Below are 23,332 nucleotides of genomic sequence, written 5' to 3'. Positions count from 1 at the left end.
ATTCAGAGGCACTCCTTCAAAAAAAAAAAAAAAAATCAAAAACATCAACAACCATTCCCCAAGCGGAATCCGGCACTCAGCCGAACACCAAACATCAAGATAATTCGCCTACTTAGAGGCACTCCTTCAAAAAGAGAAAATCCAAAAAAGATCAATAATCATTCCCCAAGCGAAATTCGGCATTCAGCCAATCACCGAACGTCAAGATAATCCGCCTAACAGAAGAGGCCAATCAAGATCAATACGACAGAATCCCCCAGCGGATAACAGCCTACGCAGAGGCAACAAAACCAGAAAATCAAAAGAGTCACCCGAATAAGGATAACCGGGATACTCCACCAACGTTGAAAGGACGTCAGCCAATCATAAGGCACCGCTCACATCAGAAAGAGCATCTTTGTGTCTGCATCCCCACGGAAACAGAATTTCCCAATGGGCACCAACTACACAATGGAAAGTTGGGACACAAGAACCTATGAGTAACTGCACATCCCCTAGACGGATCCCTGCGTTATCCAGCGCTCAGCGGCATCAAAAAAAAAAAAAAAACAACCATCGAAGCAGCATCGTGGACTGTGGAGACAAAATCATACGACAGAATCCCCCAGTGGATAACAGCCCACGCAGAGGCAATAAAACCAGAAAATCAAAAAGAGTCACCCGAATAAGGATAACCGGGATACTCCACCAACGTCGAAAGGACGTCAGCCAATCATAAGGCACCGCTCACATCAGAAAGAGCATCTTTGTGTCTGCATCCCCAAGGAATCAGAAATTCCCCAGTGGGTACCAACTACGCAATGGAAAGTTGGGACACAAGAACTTATGAAATAACTGCACATCCCCCAGACGGATCCCTGCGTTATCCAGCCCTCAGCGGCATCAAAATCAAAAACAACCGTCAAAGCAGCATCGTGGACTGTGGAGACAAAATCATCGCAAATCCCTGGAGAGGGCAAACTCACGCTACCCCCGTCGTCATAAACACGGAGGTATGCAGCTTCCGGCTCGGGTGTCGAGTGAAGCTAAGCCTGGAGAGGCAAAACTCACGCTACCCCCGTCGTCATAAACACGGAGGTATGCAGCTTCCGGCTCGGGTGTCGAGTGAAGCTAAGCCTGGAGAGGCAAAACTCACGCTACCCCCGTCGTCATAAACACGCAGGTATGCAGCTTCCGGCTCGGGTGTCGAGTGAAGCTAACCCTGGAGAGGGCAAACTCACACTGCCACCGTCGTCACAAACACGGAGGTATGCAGCTTCCGGCTCGGGTGTCGAGCGAAGCTAAGCCTGGAGAGGCGGTACTCACGCTACCCCGTCGTCAAAAACACGGAGGTATGCAGCTTCCGGCTCGGGTGTCGAGCGAAGCTAAGCCTGGAGAGGCGGTACTCACACTACCCCGTCGTCAAAAACACGGAGGTATGCAACTTCCGGCTCGGGTGTCGAGCGAAGCTAAGCCTGGAGAGGCGGTACTCACGCTACCAAGGTTGTCAGAAGCACCGAGGTATGCACGAGCCTGGAGAGGCGACGACTAATACTCAACCTGGAGAGGCTACTCAACAATTTTCCACCGGAAGACACTACAAGTCAGAAGGATGGCCTACTCCCCGGACAATTGGGTCAACTCCTTTACTTGTCAACCGGTACACCAAAAAGCCGTTTGACTAAGTAAAGGGGGGGCAGTTGTAGACCCCTAAAATTGTCCGGGTCGGAAATAAGACTCGAAGACTCTCAAAGATCGAAGGGAAGTCAGCCAGAAGGACTCCTAAAAGACCATAGGATGACTATCTGTAGGTTTAGAGGTCTTAGAGTAGCTAAAAATAAGAAAGTGAGAGGAGTGGAGCTCAATACGGCCTCTTTGGAGCTCAGTACGGCCCGTATTACATTTTTGAACTGCAATACGGCCGTACTGAAACCAATACGGCCGTATTGATGTTTTTGAAATTCAATACGGCCGTATTGAATTCAATACGGCCGTATTGAAGTTCAAAACTTCAATACGGGCCGTATTGACACCAGGGGCCGTACTGCGCCTCACCCCTATAAATAAGACGTCATTTGGACGTCATTCTACACTTTTTCACACTTCTTGGACTCTCTCCTTGAGTATTCTGGGGTTTTTGAGCAGTGTTCTGCCCTAGGAATCTCTCCGAGAGCCGATCCGACGAAGTTCTTGAGTTTTGAGCATTTAGCTTGAGAATTCGAACTAGTCGAAGGGAAATCTTTTTGATTTCCATAGTAAAGATTAATTTTTAGGGAAGGATCGAGCGAGCGTGTAGTGGGAGGGAGCGCCAAAAAGCCTCCTAACATCTGTTTAGATATATAAAAGCACGCTTCAAGAGGTTTTCCTTAAAATCCCTTCTTTTATTGCTTTCTGATTGTCGCATATTTAATTTTGTCATCATGTAGATATTTAATTTATAATCGTTTATAATAAATAGGGGTAATTTAGTAATTTTGCACTGTTATTTATGAAATAATCCGTCATAGGGAACCCGAAAGGGGCGTTGTGGGGTGCTAACACCTTCCCCGCACGTAACCGACTCCCTTACCCGACTCTGGTTGTAATGACCAAGGTTGATTTATGAAATCAATTGCCTTATACCTTTTTCCAATGTTTTGAGTAAAACATTGGTGGCGACTCCAAGAACCCTACCTTTTGCGAAAACCACTAATCCATGGAGGGTCCCGCTTGGGGTTAACATGGATTGGTGAACCATTTTAATAAAATTGTTAGTTCGACAAGGTCTCAGTTTGAGAATAAGTCGTTCTAACAATCCACCACTTTTCAAAACATTAAAACGAGTCCGACCATCGTCGCGAATGCCAAGGTCCGTTTCGGCGGGTGGCGACACCAGACACTGTCGACTTCATCTGGGAGTGCCCCGAGGCCACCCAGGCCTACAACTGCGGGGAGAGTGTTTGCATTGTCAGGTGCAGAGGCTTCCACTTCATCAGACTTGGTGAAGGGGAAGGGGAAGGCAGCAGGTGAAGATGTTTTATTTTTGTTCGACTCTCGTGCCACGCATTCTTTCATTTTTGTTGATTGTATGGAGAGATTAGGTTTGTCAGTATCTTCATTACATGTTGATTTGTCTGTGTCTACTCCGACTTCAGTTTCTGTGGTGACGTCGGAGATGTGTGTGAGATGCCCGATAAAGGTGTTTGGTAGGAGGTTCCGAGTGAACCTGATTGTGTTTCCCATGGTAGATATCGACATAATCTTAGGGATGGATTGGTTATCTACCCATCACATCCTTATAGATTGTACTCGAAGAGAGTTGGTATTTCCTCAGTTGGAGGATGAGGTGTTGGTATCAGCGACTCAGGCTGAGTAGTTGATGAGGGATGGGGCTGAGTGCTTCATGTTATTTTCTGCTTTGAGTGTTGAGACAGAGAGGGCTATCACTGGGATTTAGATTGTTAGTGAGTTTCTTGAGGTGTTCCCAGATGATGTGTCGGGATCGCCACCTATGCGTGATGTTGAGTTTAGCATTGATCTAGTACCCGGTGCAGGACCAGTATCAGTGGCTCCTTATAGGATGGCTCCAGCTGAGTTGGTAGAGCTGAAGAAATAGATAGAGGATTTGTTGGAGAAATAGATGGTGAGGCCCAGTGTTTCTCCTTGGGGTGCCCCGGTACTGTTAGTGAAGAAGAAGGATGGTGGGGCCCGTTTGTGTGTTGATTATCGGGAACTGAATAAGTTAACGATAAAGAATAAGTATTCGCTTCCGAGGACTAATGATTTGATGGATCAGATGAGGGGAGCTTCTGTGTTTTCAAAGATTGATTTGAGATCTGGATACTATAACGACCCGTCATGGTCTCTACACTTAGTGGAATCGCACTACTACATATGAACTAAGGAAAATATTAAATTGGATAACTCATACATACAGGTATAAATAAGAATAAAAATAACCAAATTCTTTAAATACAAAATAAAATGCCATATATGTATAGTCATCCCAAAAATAATATTCCCTAGTGCCGGTCAAACAGACAAAAATCGCTACCCAAAATGGTAACCCTAACACGAGGATCAAACTCCCCGTCTCGCAGCGGTCACCTCGACTCCAAGCTAGCCCTGACCTGCTCCCATACCAAGTATGATCATCCCAGTTCCACCACATGGAAACAGAAGGGTAAGCTAGAAATCACAAATGAATCATAATAATCTATACTACACAATCGTATTCATAGAGTCACACCATACACTCTATCCAATACTACTCATGCATAAAATACAATCCACCAATCATGAAGTCAAACACCACACTTCATCATATTAATAATCATGCAATAAATGCATCTCATGACAGATATCAATGCATATCAATCATCTAATGCGTCGTCACGCATACACCTAGGAGATCTCCACAACAATAGAGCTGTATAAGTGACATTCCATCCTACCGAAACCACCCCAACCGTTTTCACGCCCAATGCGCCCGCTCGGTCACAGCTAAACAGGATATATAATCCTCCCTCGGGTTTACTCGGATGATGTCACTTACACAATTGGAAGTCCAGATCCACCGTCAGGTATAGCACAGCTGGGTACGGGCTTACCACGACCTTGGCATGCATTAACCAAGTCAATTGTGGAGTTCGCCCACCGACTATCCGCAAGGATCCACGCACCTTCCCGAGTACTTGGTTAAGGGAAATAACCCTCGACCTCATACCCCGCTCCAACACTAGCTAAGGACTTAGAGGAGACTCACCCAACCCAGTGGCCTATCTGAGCACCACTCTCCCAAATCCAGTGGCCTCCCAGAGCACCTCTCTCATATATCAGTGGCCTATCCAAGCACCACTCTCAAGAGACTCTATGTGAGCTCTTCCAGTTCGAAAATATTTTTCCTCTCCTCAAGTCCTAGGCTAGACTCATGCCATAAGCATCACATGCAATCATGCATCATACATCATAATGGTCTGCCCACCATCATGATCAACAATCATACACATGTCATAAGACATCACATGCAATAATGCATCATACATCATAATGGTCTGCCTACCATTATGATCAACAGTCATACTCATATGAACATATACGCATGTCATATCATATTCAAACATTCATACGTATCATCACAAAGCATACATATGAATCACACCTCACCATACATCATATATCATACATACATGATCTAAAACTTCAACTTTAAACATGCATAAGCATCAATTATTTATAAACTTATTCACGCTCGGCGTAGCCCGAGCTCGCCCAGCCTAATCCCAGCCTGAGAGTCCCAAGACTCATTCACGCCTAGCGCATTCAACCTGCGCCTGGCCTAAATTCCAGTAACAGAGTTCACAAACTCTCATCCACACCAACAAATCCAGCCACATGCAAACACAAAATACAATGCATAGGCTCCATACAACTTAAATAAACCTAGAATCAACATGCACCCATTTGATGCATCAAATTCACCAAAAACCCCATTTTTTTCCAAGACTTTGAACAATTAGCGAATTCTCCGATCCAGCCATGGATCCTCAAATTTCATGCATCAATTGAGTTTCTAAACTCACATGCAACTTAAATAACAAACATTCTAGCTTCCCTTACCTGAAGGTTGGCTAAGAATGGCCAACAACTGTGACGAAATAGAATTCCTTTCCAAAACTCAACCCAGAACTTCAATCCTCCCAAAGCAAGCTTTCTAATCTGAATTTCAAGAAAAGTCAGAAGGAGTTAGTGATCTAGAGGAGAAAAGGAGTCAAACAGAGAAATTTGGGAGAGAAAGGAGCTCACTGACCCAGAGACCTTCTCTCTAAAACTTCTCTCTAAAAACTCCAAAACTCCTGAAGGCCCCCAACCCCCTATTTATAGACTTTCAGATTGGCCCAGAACGGCCCGTGGCCCGTTCCGAACTCCGAAATCACGCACAAAATTCACGTCCAGAACGGCCCGTTCCGGGACTTATCCGGAACGGCCCGTTCTCCCTCCAGAACGGCCCGTTCTCCTTCCCAGAACGGCCCGTTCTCAACTACAATATGTAGTTCAATTCAGTAGCTTGGAACGGCCCGTTCCAGTTTGGGAACGGCCCGTTCTGGGCTACTGAATCAGCCTTTTTTTATTTTTTATTTTTTTTTAACAATGTTACAGATACCATCAGATCAAGGTGAAGGAGAGTGACATACCAAAGACTACTTTCAGGACTAGGTATGGTCACTATGAGTATGTAGTGATGCCTTTTGGTGTCACTAACGCTCCAGCGGTGTTCATGGATTACATGAACAGGATTTTCAGGTCATTCTTGGATAGGCTTGTGGTGGTCTTTATTGATGATATTTTGGTGTATTCTAGATCCTTGGAGGATCACCGTGAGCATCTGAGGTTGGTCTTGGAGGTGTTGAGGGAGAGACAGTTGTATGCCAAACTGTCCAAGTGTGAGTTTTGTTTGTCCGAGGTGAAATTTTTGGGGCATGTGATATCGGTAGAGGGGATTGCAGTGGATCTAACAAAGGTGGAGGTTGTGATTCAGTGGGAGCGTCCGAGGACTACTACGGAGATTAGGAGTTTTGTTGGGTTGGTGGGTTATTATCGGAGATTCATTGAGGGTTTTTCTCGAATAATAATGCCTTTGACTCAGCTGACTCGAAAGGATCAACCTTTTGTTTGGACAGACGCTTGTTAGCAGAGTTTTCAGGAGTTAAAGAGACGGTTGACTACTTCTCCAGTTTTGGTGTTACCTGACACTGGTGAGCATTTTGATGTGTTCTGTGATGCTTCTCACCAGGGGTTAGGTTGTGTGTTGATGCAGGGAGGGAGACTAGTGGCATACGCTTCGAGGCAACTTAAGACTCATGAAAGGAATTATCCTACTCATGATTTGGAGCTTGCAGCTGTGGTATTTGCCTTGAAGTCGTGGAGACACTATCTGTATGGTGCGAGATTCAGTGTATTCAATGATCACAAGAGTTTGAAATACTTGTTTGCAGAAGGAGCTGAATATGAGGTAGAGGAGGTGGATGGAATTCCTAAAAGATTTCGATTTCTAGTTGATGTATCATCCTGGAAAGGCGAATATGGTAGCAAATGCATTGAGTAGGAAATCCATTCACATGTCGATTATGATGGTTAAGGAGTTGGAGCTGATTGAGCAGTTCAGAGATTTGAGACTAGAGGTGGAGGTTGTTCAAGATCACATTAGTTGTGGTATGATCACCATAACTAATGAGTTCTTGAAGCAAGTGGGAACTAAGCAGTTACAGGACCTAGAGTTGTTGAAGATTTTGGGATTGCTTGGTACTGAGAGGGCAGATGGTTTTGAGCTTTGTGCTGATGGAGATTCCCGAGTGGAAGTGTGATAGTGTCACTAAGGACTTTGTGGTTGGGTTGCCTAGGAAAGCTAGGAACAGTGACTCTATCTGGGTGATTGTGGATAGGTTGACAAAGTGTGTGCACTTTCTTCCAGTCAAAAGGGGGTCCTTGGAGAGGCTTGCACAATTGTATATTAGAGAGATAGTACGGTTGCATGGACTGCCTTCCAGTATTATCTCTGACAAAGATCCAAGGTTTACTTCCAGGTTGACAGACTCTGCATCAGGCTTTGGGGACGAGGTTGAGGTTGAGCTCCGCTTATCATCCATAGACAGATGGTCAGTCGGAGAGGACAATTCAGTCATTGGAGGATCTCTTGAGAGCTTGTGTGTTGGATCATCTAGGTAGCTGGGAGGAGGTGTTACAATTGGTAAAGTTCACTTATAATAACAGTTATCACTTGAGTATTGGCATGGCGCCTTTTGAGGCTTTGTATGGCTGAGGTGTAGGACTTCATTATGTTGGTATTAGGAAGGTGAGTCAATAGTGTTTGGTCCAAAGTTAGTTCTTTAGACTACTGAGATGGTGAGATAGATTCAGGAAAGGTTGAGGGCTACCCAAAGTCGACAAAAGTCCTAGCTGATAGGAGGAGGAGACCTCTAGAGTTTAAAGAGGGAGAACATGTGTTTCACATTTCACAGTTGAGGAAGTAAATCAAAGACCTGAGTCAAGTGGTAGATATGGATGAGGTGCAAGTTAGAGAGAACTTGACCTATGAGAAGAGACTGGTAGCTGTGATTGATCACAAGTTGAAGAAGCTTCGTTGCAAGTCCATCAGCTTGGTAAGGATTGTTTGGGATGCAACTACTGGTGAGGTTACCTAGGAGGTGGAGAGTCAGTTTAAGGAACAGTATTCATTCCTCTCTTCAGGTAGACCTATTTTCAGGGACGAAAATTCCTGATTGTTGGGGAGTATTGTAACGTGAAAAAAAAATATAGGTGATTTAGTAGTCCAGAAAGGGTCGTTCCCAATCTGGAACGTGTCATTCCAAGCTACTGAATTGATCTATAAAACGTATCTGAGAACGGGCCGTTTTGGAGGGAGAACGGGCCGTTCCAAATATCAAAACGGCCCTTCTGGTACTCATCCAGAACGGCCCGTTCTCTATCCAGAACGGCCCGTACTCCCTCCAGAACGGCCCATTCTCCATCCAGAACGGCCCGTACTCCCTCCGGAACGGCCTGTTCTCCATGTAGAACGGCCCGTTCTCCAACTAGAATGTCCCGTTTTGGAATTTGGAACGGCCCGTTCTCCCTCCAGAACAACATGTTCTCATATACGTTTTATTCTAATCTTAATGGACTCAAGCCCATTAACAGACCCATCAGTGAATAAATAGCTCATTAATGTTAATGTATTCGATTATGTATTACTACACTTCTTGGGTGTGACTATATCGAAGAGTCTTCTATTCTTTTTTTTTATTGTTCTAATATCCATATCCTTATCTGGTATACAACTTATTTGAATTATAATATAAAAGATGTATTTAGTAAAGTTAACTTATGTAAATTTACTAAAAGCTTATAAATTAGAAATTAATTGATTAATAAAATTGTTAATAAATTAACTAATTAATGTAAAATAACATAAAATGACATTTACATTTTAATAATAAAGTAACATAATATAAGGTAGACAAAATAATTTTTAAATTAAGAATGATAAAAAAAATATTTTAAATAAATTTATAAAAAATAAAGAAATATAAAAACTAAAAATTTATAAATCATAACCTACTTCAATTAACTATAAAAATAAGCTAAAAACTCTTAACTTATTTTTTCATATAAAATAAGTTTATTTTAAACTAACTTATAAATTAGTAAATTAGTTAAAAAAAATATAAGTTTTCGAGATGTTTTGTCGGTTCACAAACCCACTCAAACAGCCAAAATATCATGTTATCCATGACAAAGATAAACACTTTTTTAATGTTAAATCTAGTCTATATAAAAATAGTATATTTAAAATTAAAATAAAATATGAAAGTTTATAAAATAAAAAATAATTAGATGTTAGACGAAATTGTGAAAAATATAACAAGAAATATACTGACATGGTTTATTTTGCTTGAGACACGACACGAGTTCCTTATCAGAAGGTGAAGCGGAAATCTGGGTAGGTAATAATGGTGACAGAGGCTATGCTGCAGCTGGGTATCTTAATCCTAACCCTATCACTCTTCTTCATCATGCACAATATCCGCAACCAAATAACCCGACCCACAAACCGAACCCGAACTCGCAACAATAACCGCCAACCCGACCCCAACCGCCACCTGGCCCAAGCATCGCGCCACCTGGCCCGAGCCCGATCCACCTCGCACCGAGCCCACCACGCCAAGACCGCCCTCATGGAAACCGACCGGGCCCTCTCCGTCTGGCCCAGGGACCCGTGGGCCCACATCCTCCGCGCCCAGGCCCTCCAGCTGATGGGGCACCGCGCCGCCGCGATTAAGTCCCTTGACGCCGCCCTCTCCTCGCCAGCGGCCAAGTCCCTCTCCGCCGCGGAGCGCGCCGGGGCGCTGGTGAGGAGGGCGGAGCTGAAGGTGGGCGTGAATCGGCGGCGGCGAGTTGACTCGGGCATAGAGGATTTGGTGGAAGCGGTGGGACTGAGTGGGAATGACTCGGAGGCGCTGTGTCTGCTGGGGAAGTGTTACGAATGGAAAGGAATGAAATCGGAGGCTGAGGATGCGTTCCAGAAGGTTCTTGAAATTGACCCCGATTCGGAGGAAGCTCGAACTGGCTTGGATCGATTACGACTTCTTTCGGATCAAAAATTATGATTATTCATTTTTTTTTTTTGGTTATTATTCGTATTTGTATTACTTTCGGTTCATCTTTTGCGATTCCGATGTATAAAAAAGATTTTTGTTTGGACTTTGATTACTTTTAGTTCCTTTTTGCAGTGCAGTATACGTTATTTGGGGACTCATTATTCGGGGAATGTATGAAGTATCTATTAGTAGATGTTACATTAAGGATGTTTCAAGGACACCTCTCAACAAGTCTATGCAAGATAACAATGGAAAGACGTGTTGCATATTAAAGTTTGATATGAAGTTTGTCATGCTCAAAATCAAAATTTGGGAGATTGTTGCATTTAAAAAAAAAACAAAAGAAAAAAAAAGACTACAAGTGTTTAAAAATGAAAAAAAAATGTTTTTTAACATCAAAAAGAAGTTTATAATATCAAGAGAACAATTTAGAATCTCTTTAGACGATTTGAGTTTTGATGATCACAAACATTTCTTTAAACAGTTTAGAGTGTTTCTAAAATGCCTTTTATAATAACAAGAACGTTGTTTAAAGTTTTTCAAAAAAAAGTATTATAGTAGAAGTAGTAACATACTTCGTTTGTAAGACAAAATACACCAGACAAAACATATAATCATAAATAAATATCATATTTATTTCTTGTTATATTGTCAAACTATTTCTTAAAAAAATATTACTTTATTTCTTAACAGATCAAATAAGGAAGGATTATCAAAGAGAACAAAAGCTTTTAAAAATGAAACATCAAATCATTGTGTAAGAATAGAAAGAGAAAATATTGGATATCTCGTGCAAGACATTGAAAAGGGCGGCTCTGCTCCGACACCACTCTTTACTGCACTCAAAAGTAGAAGAAAGAGATGATAAGTAACTACGTAGATTAGATAGGAGATATACACATCTATGATCAACATTTAATGCTCACATTAAATGCATCTACAGTACCCTCAAAGGAACAATTGGGAAGACAGATAAAGTAACTCAAGGAAATTTGAACGTTTAAATTTTGAACGTTGTTATAATGGCCATCTTCACTGAAGTTACTATATAAGGGTCAAGCCTTCAAACAAAAGAAGTAGATAGAGTGGACTAAGAGACAAGTAAGAATGTACAATGTGAAATAAGAAATAAATATATGAAGCTCTACAAAGAAAACCTTTATAGCAAATCTTGTATAGAATTCTTTGTAGACTACTTGTGCCAAAATTGTATAGCATCATGTCTAGAAGAGACAAAATTATTTTGTAACTCTTATCAATTGTATTTGTAAGGGTTAAACCTGGAGAGACTTGTTTAAAAGAATACTTAGTGGTTAAGCCTAAAGAGACTTGTTTAAAAGAATATTTGGGCAACCAGAAGTGACTTGGTAAAGAATACTTATATCTTGTTGAAGATAGTAAAACTGATACAGTATGTATCAGATGTACCTATAATAGAAATAGAAAATAACAGAATAAAGAGAAAAGAGACGAGGTTTCCAGAGAGCAAGGCTCTCCCAAGCAAGAGAGGGGTATCTCTCTGCTCCCAATATCATTAACCAAATTCCAAAAAGATATTCCATCATTATTACAAAGAGAATATATATAACCAACCCTCACTTTATAATAACAGATTCTGCAATTTCCAAAATACCCTTCCCCAACTAATAGTAGTCTCACTAAACACTCAGTATTGGGTTTTATTCTTGGGCCTCCGACTATAGACCTGAATGGGTTTGCTCCACTTGGAGGAATATTTTCTATCAATACCGTGTTCCACAAAATTAGCCTTGTCCTCAAGGCTAAGACCCGAAAATTTGGCACGAATTTCATCAGCAGACTCCTAAGTGGCCTTTTCAACAGGTTGTGATTTCCAAAGGATGAGCCATTCTGCAAAATCAGAGGAATTCTTGCCTTCTCGTATTGCCAACACTGTCTTTAGTGCTAGAAAATCCTCATCGGCAGAAATAAGACCAGGGGGCATGGAAGATAAAGAGAATCCCTTGGTAATAGAGCGTTTGAGTTGGGACACATGGAAAACCGGGTGAATTTGAGCTATATTTGGAAGCTGCAACTTGTAAGCTACAGCTCCCACCTTAGACAGAATTTGAAATGGCCCATAATAGTGAGGAGACAACTTGGGATTGATGCGACGAGCAACTGAGAGTTGGCAATGAGGGTGGAGCTTAACATATGCCCAATCACCCACACTAAATTCCAGTTGTCGACAATGCTTGTTAGCATGCTTCTTCATGGTTTGCTGGGCCCGATGAAGATGGTATTTCAATTGTCGGAGTGCCTCATCTCGATCATTCAAAACAGTAGCAACTAAGTCTACTTGAGTCTCACTAGGGAGGTACTAGATAATAGAGGGTGGAGGACGACCATAGACAATCTCAAAAGGGGTTGAACCTATAACTGTATGAGTGGAGGTGTTATACCAAAATTCAGCCCAAAAGAGCCACATGTACCATTTGGCTGGTTTTTCGGAGGAAAAACATCGTAAGAATGTTTCCAAACAACGATTCACCACTTCTATTTGTCCATCTTTTTGTGGATGATATGAGGTGCTCATTCGCAACACAGTACCTTGAAGGAAAAATAATTCTCTCCAAAAGCGACTCAAGAAAAGGGGATCCCTATCATTTATGATAGACTTAGGAAAACCATGTAACTTCGCCACCTCGCAGACAAACACTTCTACAACATTCTTTGCAGTGAAAGGATGCTTTAATGGAAGTAAATGTGCATATTTGAATAGCCTATCCACGTCCACCAGTATCACCTCAAATCCATGTGAACGTGGAAGACCCGTGATAAAATCAAGAGAAATATCTTCCCAAACAGCATGAGGGATGGGGATGGGTTGCAACAACCCAGCTGGAGACATAGCTTCATATTTGTTACGTTGACAAGTTTCACATTCACGCATATATGTCATAATGGCCTGTTTCATTCCCTTCCAAAAGAAGCTGCCAACAAGGCGCTTATACGTCTTATTAAACCCTGAGTGTCCTTCCATCATTGTTGCATGATATTCTTTTAGAAGAGTAAGGATGAAGGTGGAAGTTGCCAGAAGCACCAACCTACCTTTGAAGAATAGATACACATCGTGCCAAGTGTAATTAGTATTAGGAACCTCACCAGCCAGGATCTGGTCTCTCAACTTAATCAACTCAAGATCTTGTTGAATCTCATCATGAACCTTTGGAAAGTCTGTCCAAAAAGGGCTCATAGCAATCGTGTGTAATTCAGCAAATTCCATTTGTCTAGACAAGGCATCCGCAACTTTGTTTTCTGGACTGGGCTTATATATAACTTCAAATTGGAACCCCATAAGTTTCACAAGCCAACGTTGTTGATCTATGGTGGTCAAATGCTGCTGAAGGAGGTGGCGTAGACTACTATGGTCAGTAAACACTTTGAAGCTTCTTCCCAACAAATAGTGGTGCTAGTGTTGCACTGCTAACGCCAATGCCATTATTTCCTTCTCATAAACGACTTAGCTTGATTTGTTGTACTAAGGGCCTTGCTAAAATAAGCAATTGGTTGTTGTTGTTGTTGCATTAACACTGCTCCAATTCCCCTTCCTAATGCATCACATTCAATGACAAATTCCTGCTGGATATCAAGCAACGCCAGAACAGGATAAAATGCAAGAAATTATTTCAATCAGGTGATTGCCTCGTCTTGTTCAACTCCCCAATGGAACCCATCCTTCTTGGTTAAAGCAATAAGTGATTGGGCAATTTTTCCATAATCCTTGATGAATCGACGATAATAACCAGCGAGACCTAAGACCCCCTGTACCTCCTTGATAATAGTAAGTAACGGCCAATACACAATATCTTGGACTTTGTTGGGATCCATTTGAACTCCGCGGGCGGTGATCACATGACCTATATAATCTATTGAGGACAAGCCGAAAGAGCATTTATTCCTGTTCGCCACAAAAGAATGTGTTTCCAGTAGAGACAAGACCTCGTGCACGTGGGTCAAATGTGTACCCCAATCTGGATTAAAAACAAGGTTATCATAAAAAAAATGAGAACGAAACGATGCAAAAGGGTACGAAATACCATGTTCATTGTTGCTTGGAAAGTGGATGGAGCACTGACTAGTCCAAAAGGCATAACCAGGTATTCATAATGCCCCTCGTGGGTTCGAAAAACGGTCTTGGAAACATCAGCGTCCCGCATTCGAATTTGGTGGAAGCTCGACTTAAGGTCTATCTTAGAGAAGACTTTGGATCCATGAAGCTCATCAAATTAGTTCATTAATGGTAGGAATAGGATATTTATCCAACACGATCACCTTGTTTAAGGCTCAAAAATCCACGCACATCCTCCAAGAGTCATCCTTCTTCTTAACCAAAATTACTGGACTAGAGAATGGGCTCACTAAGTGATGTATAACCCCTTCTGCAAAAAGTTCGCGCACTTGATGCTCAATCTCATCCTTATTATGATAAGCATATCGATACGGTCGGACACTAACTGGCTTGCTCTCTAGAAATAAATTGATTGCATGGTCATGAGATCGTTTGGGTGGAAGTCCTATGCACGGTTGGAAGACAATTTCATGTGTGATTAAGACATTGCACAATTCTGACGAGAGATCTTTCTGACTCGAGGCAAGAGGGTCTTCATTAATGACCAATTCTTGAAGCACTCCTTGTAGAGTTGGTATGATAGAAGAGCCACGGAGATGTTGTCCTTGGAGAGTAACGACCTCTCCCTTATCACTGAAGCTAACAGTCTTTCGACACCAATCAATGGTAGTGCGCCCTATAGTTTCTAACCACGACATTCCCAACATGATGTCAATGCCCCCAAGATCCAACATATAAGTGTCCATAGAGAGGAAATAGTGGCTAACCTTAACTCGAATAGCTCTACTAAGCCCTACGAGTAACACTTTGATCCATTTCCCAATCCCACCCAAAAGGAATCTGTGGGAGTTACTACAAGATTAAGAGAAGCCACAAGTTCACGAATCACGAATTTGTGGGTAGCACCACTATCTACCAAAAGAAGGATCGAGTACCCCTTCAACTCTCCATCAAACTTGATAGTTTTTTCCTAAGAAAGATCCCCTGATTCCAATGCTCGATAGTCCAATGTTTGACATTGCATCTCGGTGTTTGGAATTGGTGGCTCGTCAATACAAGGCAACTCTGGTTGCCCTATGGGAGACTCATCCCATTCAAAGATTAGGAGCCGTAAATGTCAATCTGGACACACCTGCGTCGGACCCCATGGGTTGCCACATTTAAAACATAGACCTCGGTTTCTTCTTTTAAGGAGCTCCGAATAAGATAAATTTTGGGTTCCTGAACGAGAATTTGACCCAGCAAGTTTTTGAGTCTTGGGCCCTGGATCTTAAGGCCCATTAGTGCTTTTGGTCGAATAAGTAGGACTTGTGGGCCCAATGTGAGTAGTGCGATTCAAACCATTCCCTGCATTCCTTGATAAAGATGGCTTCAATTGTGATGAGGGGCGTCCTCCAGATGCTCGAGATGGGGAAGAGAAAGATCGGTCCAGCTTTCGCTTAATAAGACGAGCTACTGAAATCATGCGATTCTGATTTGGAGGCTCAAATGCTAACACCTTAGTATGGATATCATCGTGAAGGCTGCCCAAAAAAAAACCCATGTATTGGTCCTCCGTCATGGGAGGAACCTGAGCCAAGAGCACTTCGAAAGCCTCTACATATTCATCCATGGAAGCAGATTGATGGAGAAGTTTGAGTTGTGCAAATGGATTTCCTAGTTGGTGGTCTCCGTAACGATCCAAGAGGGCACGTTTAAACGTTTCCCACTACAAATTGGGTTATGCCACTACAAAAAAAATCAAGTTTTAGCGACCACCAAAATCGGTCGCTATTTAGGTAAATTCAATCGCTGTTACATTCAACGACCGAAATAGCGACCGAAAAAATCCATCGCTAAAACCCTGGTCGCTATTTTAAATAGCGACCGAAATTTTTTCCATCGCAATTTAGTGACCGAAAAATCCGTCGCTAGACATTAAAAATCCGTCGCTAAAATTTTGGTCTCCTAACTTCTGGAGACCAATTTTGCGACCAAATTTTTTGGTTACAATTTCCGTCGCTAATTTTTTTATTTATTTAATAAAAACATTTTAAAAATCAGTCTCTAAATCGGTCGCTAAAAACCTGAAATAGCTACGAATAAATTCGGTCGCTAAAAAATTGAAATAGCTACCAATTATTTTGGTCACAATTTCGGTCGCTAATAACTTGAAATAGCTACGAATTATTTCGGTCGCTAAAAACTTGAATTAGCTACAAATTCTTTTGGTCGCTATTTCAGTCGCTAAACACTTGAAATAGCTACTATTCATCTTGGTCGCTATTTCGGTCGCTAATGCTAACCAGTATTTTTAAAAAAAAATTTAATTATAAATTTATACCTGATAACGAATATGAAATTAACAATATATTTATTACACAATTTATAATAATAAACTAGAACAAACTAAAAGACATAATCTCATCGATGTAAATTTATATTATAGTGAAAACTAAATAAAATATAAGTATGTCAATATAGTATGCTAAAAACACAATAATAACATAAAACGTTTAAACTTCAACAAAGTAATAGTGAAATACGATAAAATATCCTAAAACAAGTAAAAGAAAGAAGCTTAATTAAGGGTCTTCTGCTATGTCATCAAGAGCATCATCAACAGCATGGTCAGGATCATCTGGGGTAGTACTCGGTGCAGGAGGGGTTGGCCTTAAAGGGTCAATGTTGAGATGGCGTAGTATATTATACTGCATCTGCTCATCATGCTGTCGTATATGCTCTTCCAATGCTTTTTCCTTTGCTTCCTTTACAACAAGCTCAACATTTAATTTAGTTATCCTATTTTGCATTTCTTCTATCACCTCTGCAGTGACTGGTAATGGCTGTGACATAGAAGATTGTGGAAGTGTTGAGCGAATGAAATCATCGGTCAATCCAACAAGCCCATACAAGTTCCCCTTCGGATTCTTTTTAACCACCTGCAAATAAACTTCATTATCACTAATACAAGTAGAAGCAGAGCCCTCTGTGTCATCCTGTGTAGCTTGTTGCTTGACTTCAATTGGACGCTCCTTATATTTCTCCTACAAAAATAAAAAATATTATTTCAACAAAAATTTCAAGACAACATATTCTTTGATTTTAATTCAGCAAATAATTGTTATTTTACAGCAAATAATTTAAGACAACAAAAACCACAACTGATATATTTAAACCCTTCTTAGAGTTATAAAATTAATTGGGAAGAGAACACTCACTGTAACACTTTTAATTATTGATTCAAAATCATAAATTTTAGTTAAAATTTTACCACTAATCAGAATCACAAATTATAGATACAATACTAAAAAAAAATAGCAATTTCTAATATCTTTCTAATTGTCATTTAAACCCTTCTTAGAGCAATTATGTTGGGCTCAGAACTGTTGGGAGTGTTGGGCTTTGGGATGAGGTTCTTGGGCTTATGTCCAGAAGGAAGGTCATGTGAAGTGAGGGATAATCATATTAATTTATTATCAAATTTTTAATTAGTTTTACATCCTATTAACATAATTAAATAATTATGTTAATAAATAAAGTTTATTTATGTTAATAAATAAAGTTTATAAATAATTAAATAATGTATATCTTAAAAATAAACATTATTTTTAAGCGTTGGGTTGTTAGATTATAAAAATTAAATCATAATAAATCAAAAGATTATAAAAATTATAATTCAAATCAAAAGAAATCAAAAGTATTAAATATATTAAAATATTATAATCAAAAGAAATTCAGTATTAAATCAAAAGAGTATAAAAATCATAACTAAAATTATAATAAATATTCTGATATTAAATATTTGTATCAAAGAAATTACTACAAATTTTAGATTTTATTTATTATGTTTTATAATCAAAAGATATCTAATATTAATTCAAAAGATTATAATAATTATAACTCAAATCATAATAAATAATTTGATATTAAATTTATTATATATTAAAATTAATTAAATATTTTTATCAAAGAAACTAATACAGATTTTAGATTTTATTTACTATATTTTATAATCAAAAGAAATGCAATATTAAATTACAAGATAATAAAAAATATAACTAAAATCATAATAAATTTTCTAATATTATATTTAGTATATACTAAAACTAATTAAATATTTGTATTTAAGAAATTGTTATAGATTTTAAATATATATTTTAAAGTTTTTATTTTATTAAATTAATTGAAAATAAATTATATTTTATCACTTTTTAATAAAGTGAGTGAATGATAATAAATTAAATAAAATTTTAAAATATATTTTAATTAAAAATATTTTTTATCAATATAGTGATTAAAAGTATTATAATAAATAATGAAATTAAATAAATTAAATCTTATAATAGTTATTTTTTTTAATGATGCTAAATTAAATATTCTTATTATTTTACAATAAATTAAAATGAAAAGGTAATAAAATATTTTAACTGATATTTCAAATAAAATATATTAAAATATTATAATCAAAAGAAATCCAGTATTAAATCAAAATATTATAAAAATCATAAATAAAATTATAATAAATATTCTGATATTAAATATTTGTATCAAAGAAATTATTACAGATTTTAGATTTTATTTATTATATTTTATAATCAAAAGATATCTAATATTATATCAAAAGATATCTAATATTATGGGCTTTTTGACCATAGTGGGGTCATTTTAGAAGTTTTTTACGTAAATGGGGTTCTTTTGAAAGTATTTACGCCTTTGGGGCTGTTTATAACGGTGTCGCTATGGGCCATAGCGACACTAGTGACACGTGACATTTTTTAAACTCCACGAAAGCCATGAAAGCCATATTGATAATGTCGCTACAGCCTATAGCGCTACAAAACAGCTTCACTAAAGTCGCTATAGCCTACAGCGCCACATATTTAATATAAAAAATAATTTTAGAAATAAATTAAAATGTGATAAAAATAATTTATTTAATAATTTAAAAAAAATATATAGTGGCGTTATGGCCTATAGCGGCACTGTGTCGCTATAGACCACAGCGCCACTTATTTTAAAAATTTAAAAACGTAAATAAAAAAATAAATATATAAAAAATAAAGAAAAATTAGAAATAACTAAATATATAAATACATATTTTTATAATATTCGTAAATAAATTAAAATGTAATAAAAAATAATTTATTTAATAATTAAAAAAAAAACAAAAATATAGTGGCACTGTGTGGCGCTATAGGCCACAGCACCACTTTTAATCCACACACAGAGAGGACATGGACAGATTTTGCTTATTTTACAACAGGACAAACCCCCACGATCAATTTAATCCGATAAATGGACCTGGACCACGCAAAAAAGATTCCAAATTAAATGTGTTAACATGCATCCAGGCAATTTTATTCTAAGAGGAGATGCTCACTTTGTTTTCTATGTAAGACGCTGCCATATTAGTATATGATATTCTATATGTCATGGCTTAGTTAAAAAACCACAATAGCGCCACTTTTAAAATTTCAGTGAATAATTTAAAAAACAAAACAAAACAAAAAAAAGCTTGTGGCGCTATATAGCGCCACTCTGATAAATAATTAAATACATATTTTAAAATTACGTTTTTAAACAACTTATTTTTATTTTTATAAATATATATAATAAATAACTCAGTTTATTATTTTTAGGTTACATTTAAATTATTTTTGTTTTTTTCATTTTTTTTCTTGTATGGTGTCGTTATGGGCTACATCATTTCTGTTGGTCCATCAACTGTGTTGACCCAGCCCATAGCGACACTGATGTGGCTCATTCCAGCCCATTCTAGGCCAAAAAAAAAATTGCCACATGTCACTAGTGTCGCTATGGCCCATAGCAACACCGTTATAAACAGCCCCAAAGGCATAAATACTTTCAAAAGAACCCCATTTACGTAAAAAACTTCCAAAATGACCCCACTATGGTCAAAAAGCCAATATTATGCTTATGATTTCTCTAGGTTTAGAAAAACTATTGTATTATATATATATATATATATATATATATATATATATATATATATATTACTTTTGGTATTCTACTAAGGAATCAAAGTGGCACAGCAGTAGCATGCTTTGCCCATAATCTCCACGTCCATGGTTCGAGACCTGGCAGTGACATTTTAATAAAAACTAACATTTCAATAATAAAATTAAGAAAGTTTTAGCGACCGAATTAAAATCGGTCGCAATTGAACCAAGCAAGAGAGGGGTATCTCTCTGCTCCCAATATCATTAACCAATTTCCAAAAAGATATCCCAATTGAACCAAGCAAGAGAGGGGTATCTCTCTGCTCCCAATATCATTAACCAATTTCCAAAAAGATATCCCATCATTATTACAGAGAGAATATATATAACCAACCCTCACTTTTTAATAACAGAATCTGCAATTTCCAAAATACCCCTCCCTAGATAACAACAGTCTCACTAAACACTCAGTATTGGGTTTTATTCTTGGGCCTCCGACTATAGACCTGAATGGGTTTGCTCCACTTGGAGGAATGGTTTCTATCAGAAAATCAATTTGGTTGGATTGAGAATTGGACGTAGCCTCTAGGTTAGATACGAACCAGTATAAAAATACTCGTGTCATTTCATCTATTTTACCATTTCATTTGATTACCTTTCAATACTTCATTTGTTCACAATTTTTTTTTTGCCTCACTGCAAAAAGCGTAAGTTTTTAATATATACTATTAAACTCCCTTCCAGTGTGTATCGTTTTCTCCAACAATTGGTATCAGAGCTCAGCCTTTGACGAAGTTAAGCATTTAATAGTGCTAAAGGAAAAGATCTAAAATGGGAAGTAGTGAAGGATAGTATCTACCAGAAAGAGTTTCTCTCATAAGGCCTCCAGCCTTTAATGGAGAAAACTATCCTTACTGGAAGGACAGGATGGAGATGGTCATCAAGTCCACCTAGTACCAGCTCTAGAGGATCATCACACAAGGAGATGTGGAAGTTACTAAGCCTGAAAGTCAATATACTCAAGATGACTACAACATCTTCCAACTAAATGCAAAAGCAAGATATATACTTGCTTATTCCTTATCTAGAGTGGAGTATAACAAGTTTTGCAGTTATCATACTGCAAAAGAAATGTGAGAAGCTATCAGGTAACTTATGAGGACATTGAAGATGTCAGACTCGAGCGAGCTACCACTCTTTAGAGATAATATGAGTTGTTCTCAATGAAGGAAAATGAAACCATTAATGAAATATTTGGAAGATTCCAAACAATTTTAAAATGGGCTAAAATCCCTAGAATTGAGTTCTCTAAGACTCAAAACAATCTAAAGATCCTGGATAGCCTACCCAAGATTTGGGAGCCAAAGGCCACAACCATTACTGAAGCTCGAGATCTTAAAGCTCTCACTCTTGATGAAATTTTGGAAACTTTTAAAGTTCATGAGATTCACCTAAAAAAAAAAAGAAGAACGATCCAGAGCAAATATTATTATTGTTTTAAAGCGAGGTGAATCTAAAAAGAGTAGAGAAAAAGGAGAAGAGTTGAAAGTTGCATCTGAACCAAGCTCGGACGAATGTTCTAAAGACTTCACGGACTGTCCCTTTCAAGAAAAGAAAATCAGACAAAAAGAAGATGATCAAAAGGAGACTGATAACTACTTAGGAGGATCCTAAAGTAGCTGTAGTTTAGATGAAGAAAAATCTAACATTTGTCTTATGGTAGACAATGAGTCAAACACTATTATTATGAAGGTAAAATCTGACTAAAGTTGTTATTCATCTGACTTTGATAATGATGAGATGTCTTTTGAGACTTTCTTAGCAAATTCTCACATGATTTCTCTAGAGTACAAGAAACTTAAAGAAAAATACAAAATCTTAGAAAAGAAAAATCTTGAACGTAAGAGAAAGATGTCAGACAATGCAAATGAGACATTATGTCTCGAAAACAAGATCACTAACTCTATTCCTCTTGAGATAGACATTTTGAAAAATGAAAATACTCAACTCAAGAAGGACTTAACCAAATTTGTAGATGGATCTTCCAAGTTAAATTTGTTTTTAAAATATAAAAGATTATCATCCGACAAAAGTGGTCTTGGATTTAGGTTTTACTTAAAATCCTTCTCAAATAAGCCTAAGGCTACTTTCTATGCTTCTTATAGACGAAAGGGACAAACTAAGGCTAATGGGACTAACTTTAAAGGACCCAAGAAAATTTGCATACCAAAATCAAGAATTATTTCCATTTCAAATCTTTTCAAGAGAAAGAAGGAAAGGCTTAATCTGACATTTGAACAGTGGTTGCTCGCAATACATGATGAAGGAAGGTTTGTGTTCCTAGACCCCCAAAAAGGGTCTGCTTCTTCTAGATAAAAAAAAAGTACTGGTAAAAGCATATCAAGCAGAAAGTTCATCAAAAAACAAATAAAACCTTGTAAGATCCGACCTTTTAATTTTAGTCTGAAGAGCACATTCTTCATTTGTTATGATTTCGTCTAAAGCTTATATTAAATTTAATCATGGATCACTGTATTTGATTAATCTATGACACTTGGTCATAAGTCTGAGAAAGGTACAGGTGCATTAAAGGGCATTAAATTCCAACAATCATGCCCATGGAAGAAGGAAAAGAAATGCACGGAGACATGAAAGGACAACTACGTGTCATGTCATGCCTAATCTCACCTACCCACCTACCACGATGCTTTGTTTTTCTCTCCCACATTCTCTAAGTGTAGTAACGGACAAATACTCTGCCAAAACTATTTTGCATTTCATTATTCACTCGTCTTCCCCATTCTCTCTAAAACTCTCAAATCCACAAACACTCTCAAAACCCTAAAATCCCTAAAACTCATTGCAATGGCACCAATGCAAGTTGCATCTACAAAGAAGGCACCAACTAAAGCCTATCCTGAATCCATCTTCCTCCTTGAGAAGACAATTGTTGTTTAGAAGATGAAAGAGGGAGGATTTTCGGTGTACTTGAACTGTGTTGGATGGACTCCATTCGCAAAGATGAAGTCTGACTGATTTCATGCCCTATATGCTAATTTCTGGGCATATGCGATTCAAGAAGCTTATTCAATCTCTAGAACGGTGGAAAATGTGGCTGTCAGAATCACTCCTTCCATCATCACCATTGTTTCTAGTTGCAGGCAGAAAAGGGAAATATACTATGG

At 38.4% G+C, this 23,332-nt stretch overlaps 3 protein-coding genes across 3 annotated transcripts; 1 reads left to right on the top strand and 2 right to left on the bottom strand.

Moving 5' to 3' along the window:
* Window positions 1-9,387: 9,387 nt before the first annotated feature.
* Window positions 9,388-10,227, top strand: LOC109801478 (uncharacterized). The gene has a single exon (XM_020362557.3). It carries the CDS (start codon window positions 9,468-9,470, stop codon window positions 10,122-10,124), a length of 657 nt encoding a protein of 218 aa, XP_020218146.1. The 5' UTR covers window positions 9,388-9,467; the 3' UTR covers window positions 10,125-10,227.
* Window positions 10,228-11,937: 1,710 nt separating this feature from the next.
* On the bottom strand, window positions 11,938-12,348 carry LOC145957859 (uncharacterized). The gene has a single exon (XM_083074281.1). It carries the CDS (start codon window positions 12,346-12,348, stop codon window positions 11,938-11,940), a length of 411 nt encoding a protein of 136 aa, XP_082930407.1.
* A 1,418-nt stretch (window positions 12,349-13,766) lies between these two features.
* On the bottom strand, window positions 13,767-14,293 carry LOC145957858 (putative mitochondrial protein AtMg00860). Its single transcript, XM_083074280.1, has 2 exons — window positions 14,167-14,293; window positions 13,767-14,107 (listed from the first exon to the last, which is right to left on the bottom strand). Exons 1-2 carry the CDS (start codon window positions 14,291-14,293, stop codon window positions 13,767-13,769), a joined length of 468 nt encoding a protein of 155 aa, XP_082930406.1.
* Window positions 14,294-23,332: the final 9,039 nt, after the last annotated feature.

The sequence above is a fragment of the Cajanus cajan genome, chromosome 5, assembly GCF_000230855.2.
Source record: "Cajanus cajan strain Asha chromosome 5, NIPB_CcT2T_4, whole genome shotgun sequence".
In the NCBI taxonomy this organism is placed as follows: domain Eukaryota; kingdom Viridiplantae; phylum Streptophyta; class Magnoliopsida; order Fabales; family Fabaceae; genus Cajanus; species Cajanus cajan.
This window is presented reverse-complemented; position numbering and strand designations above follow the sequence as displayed.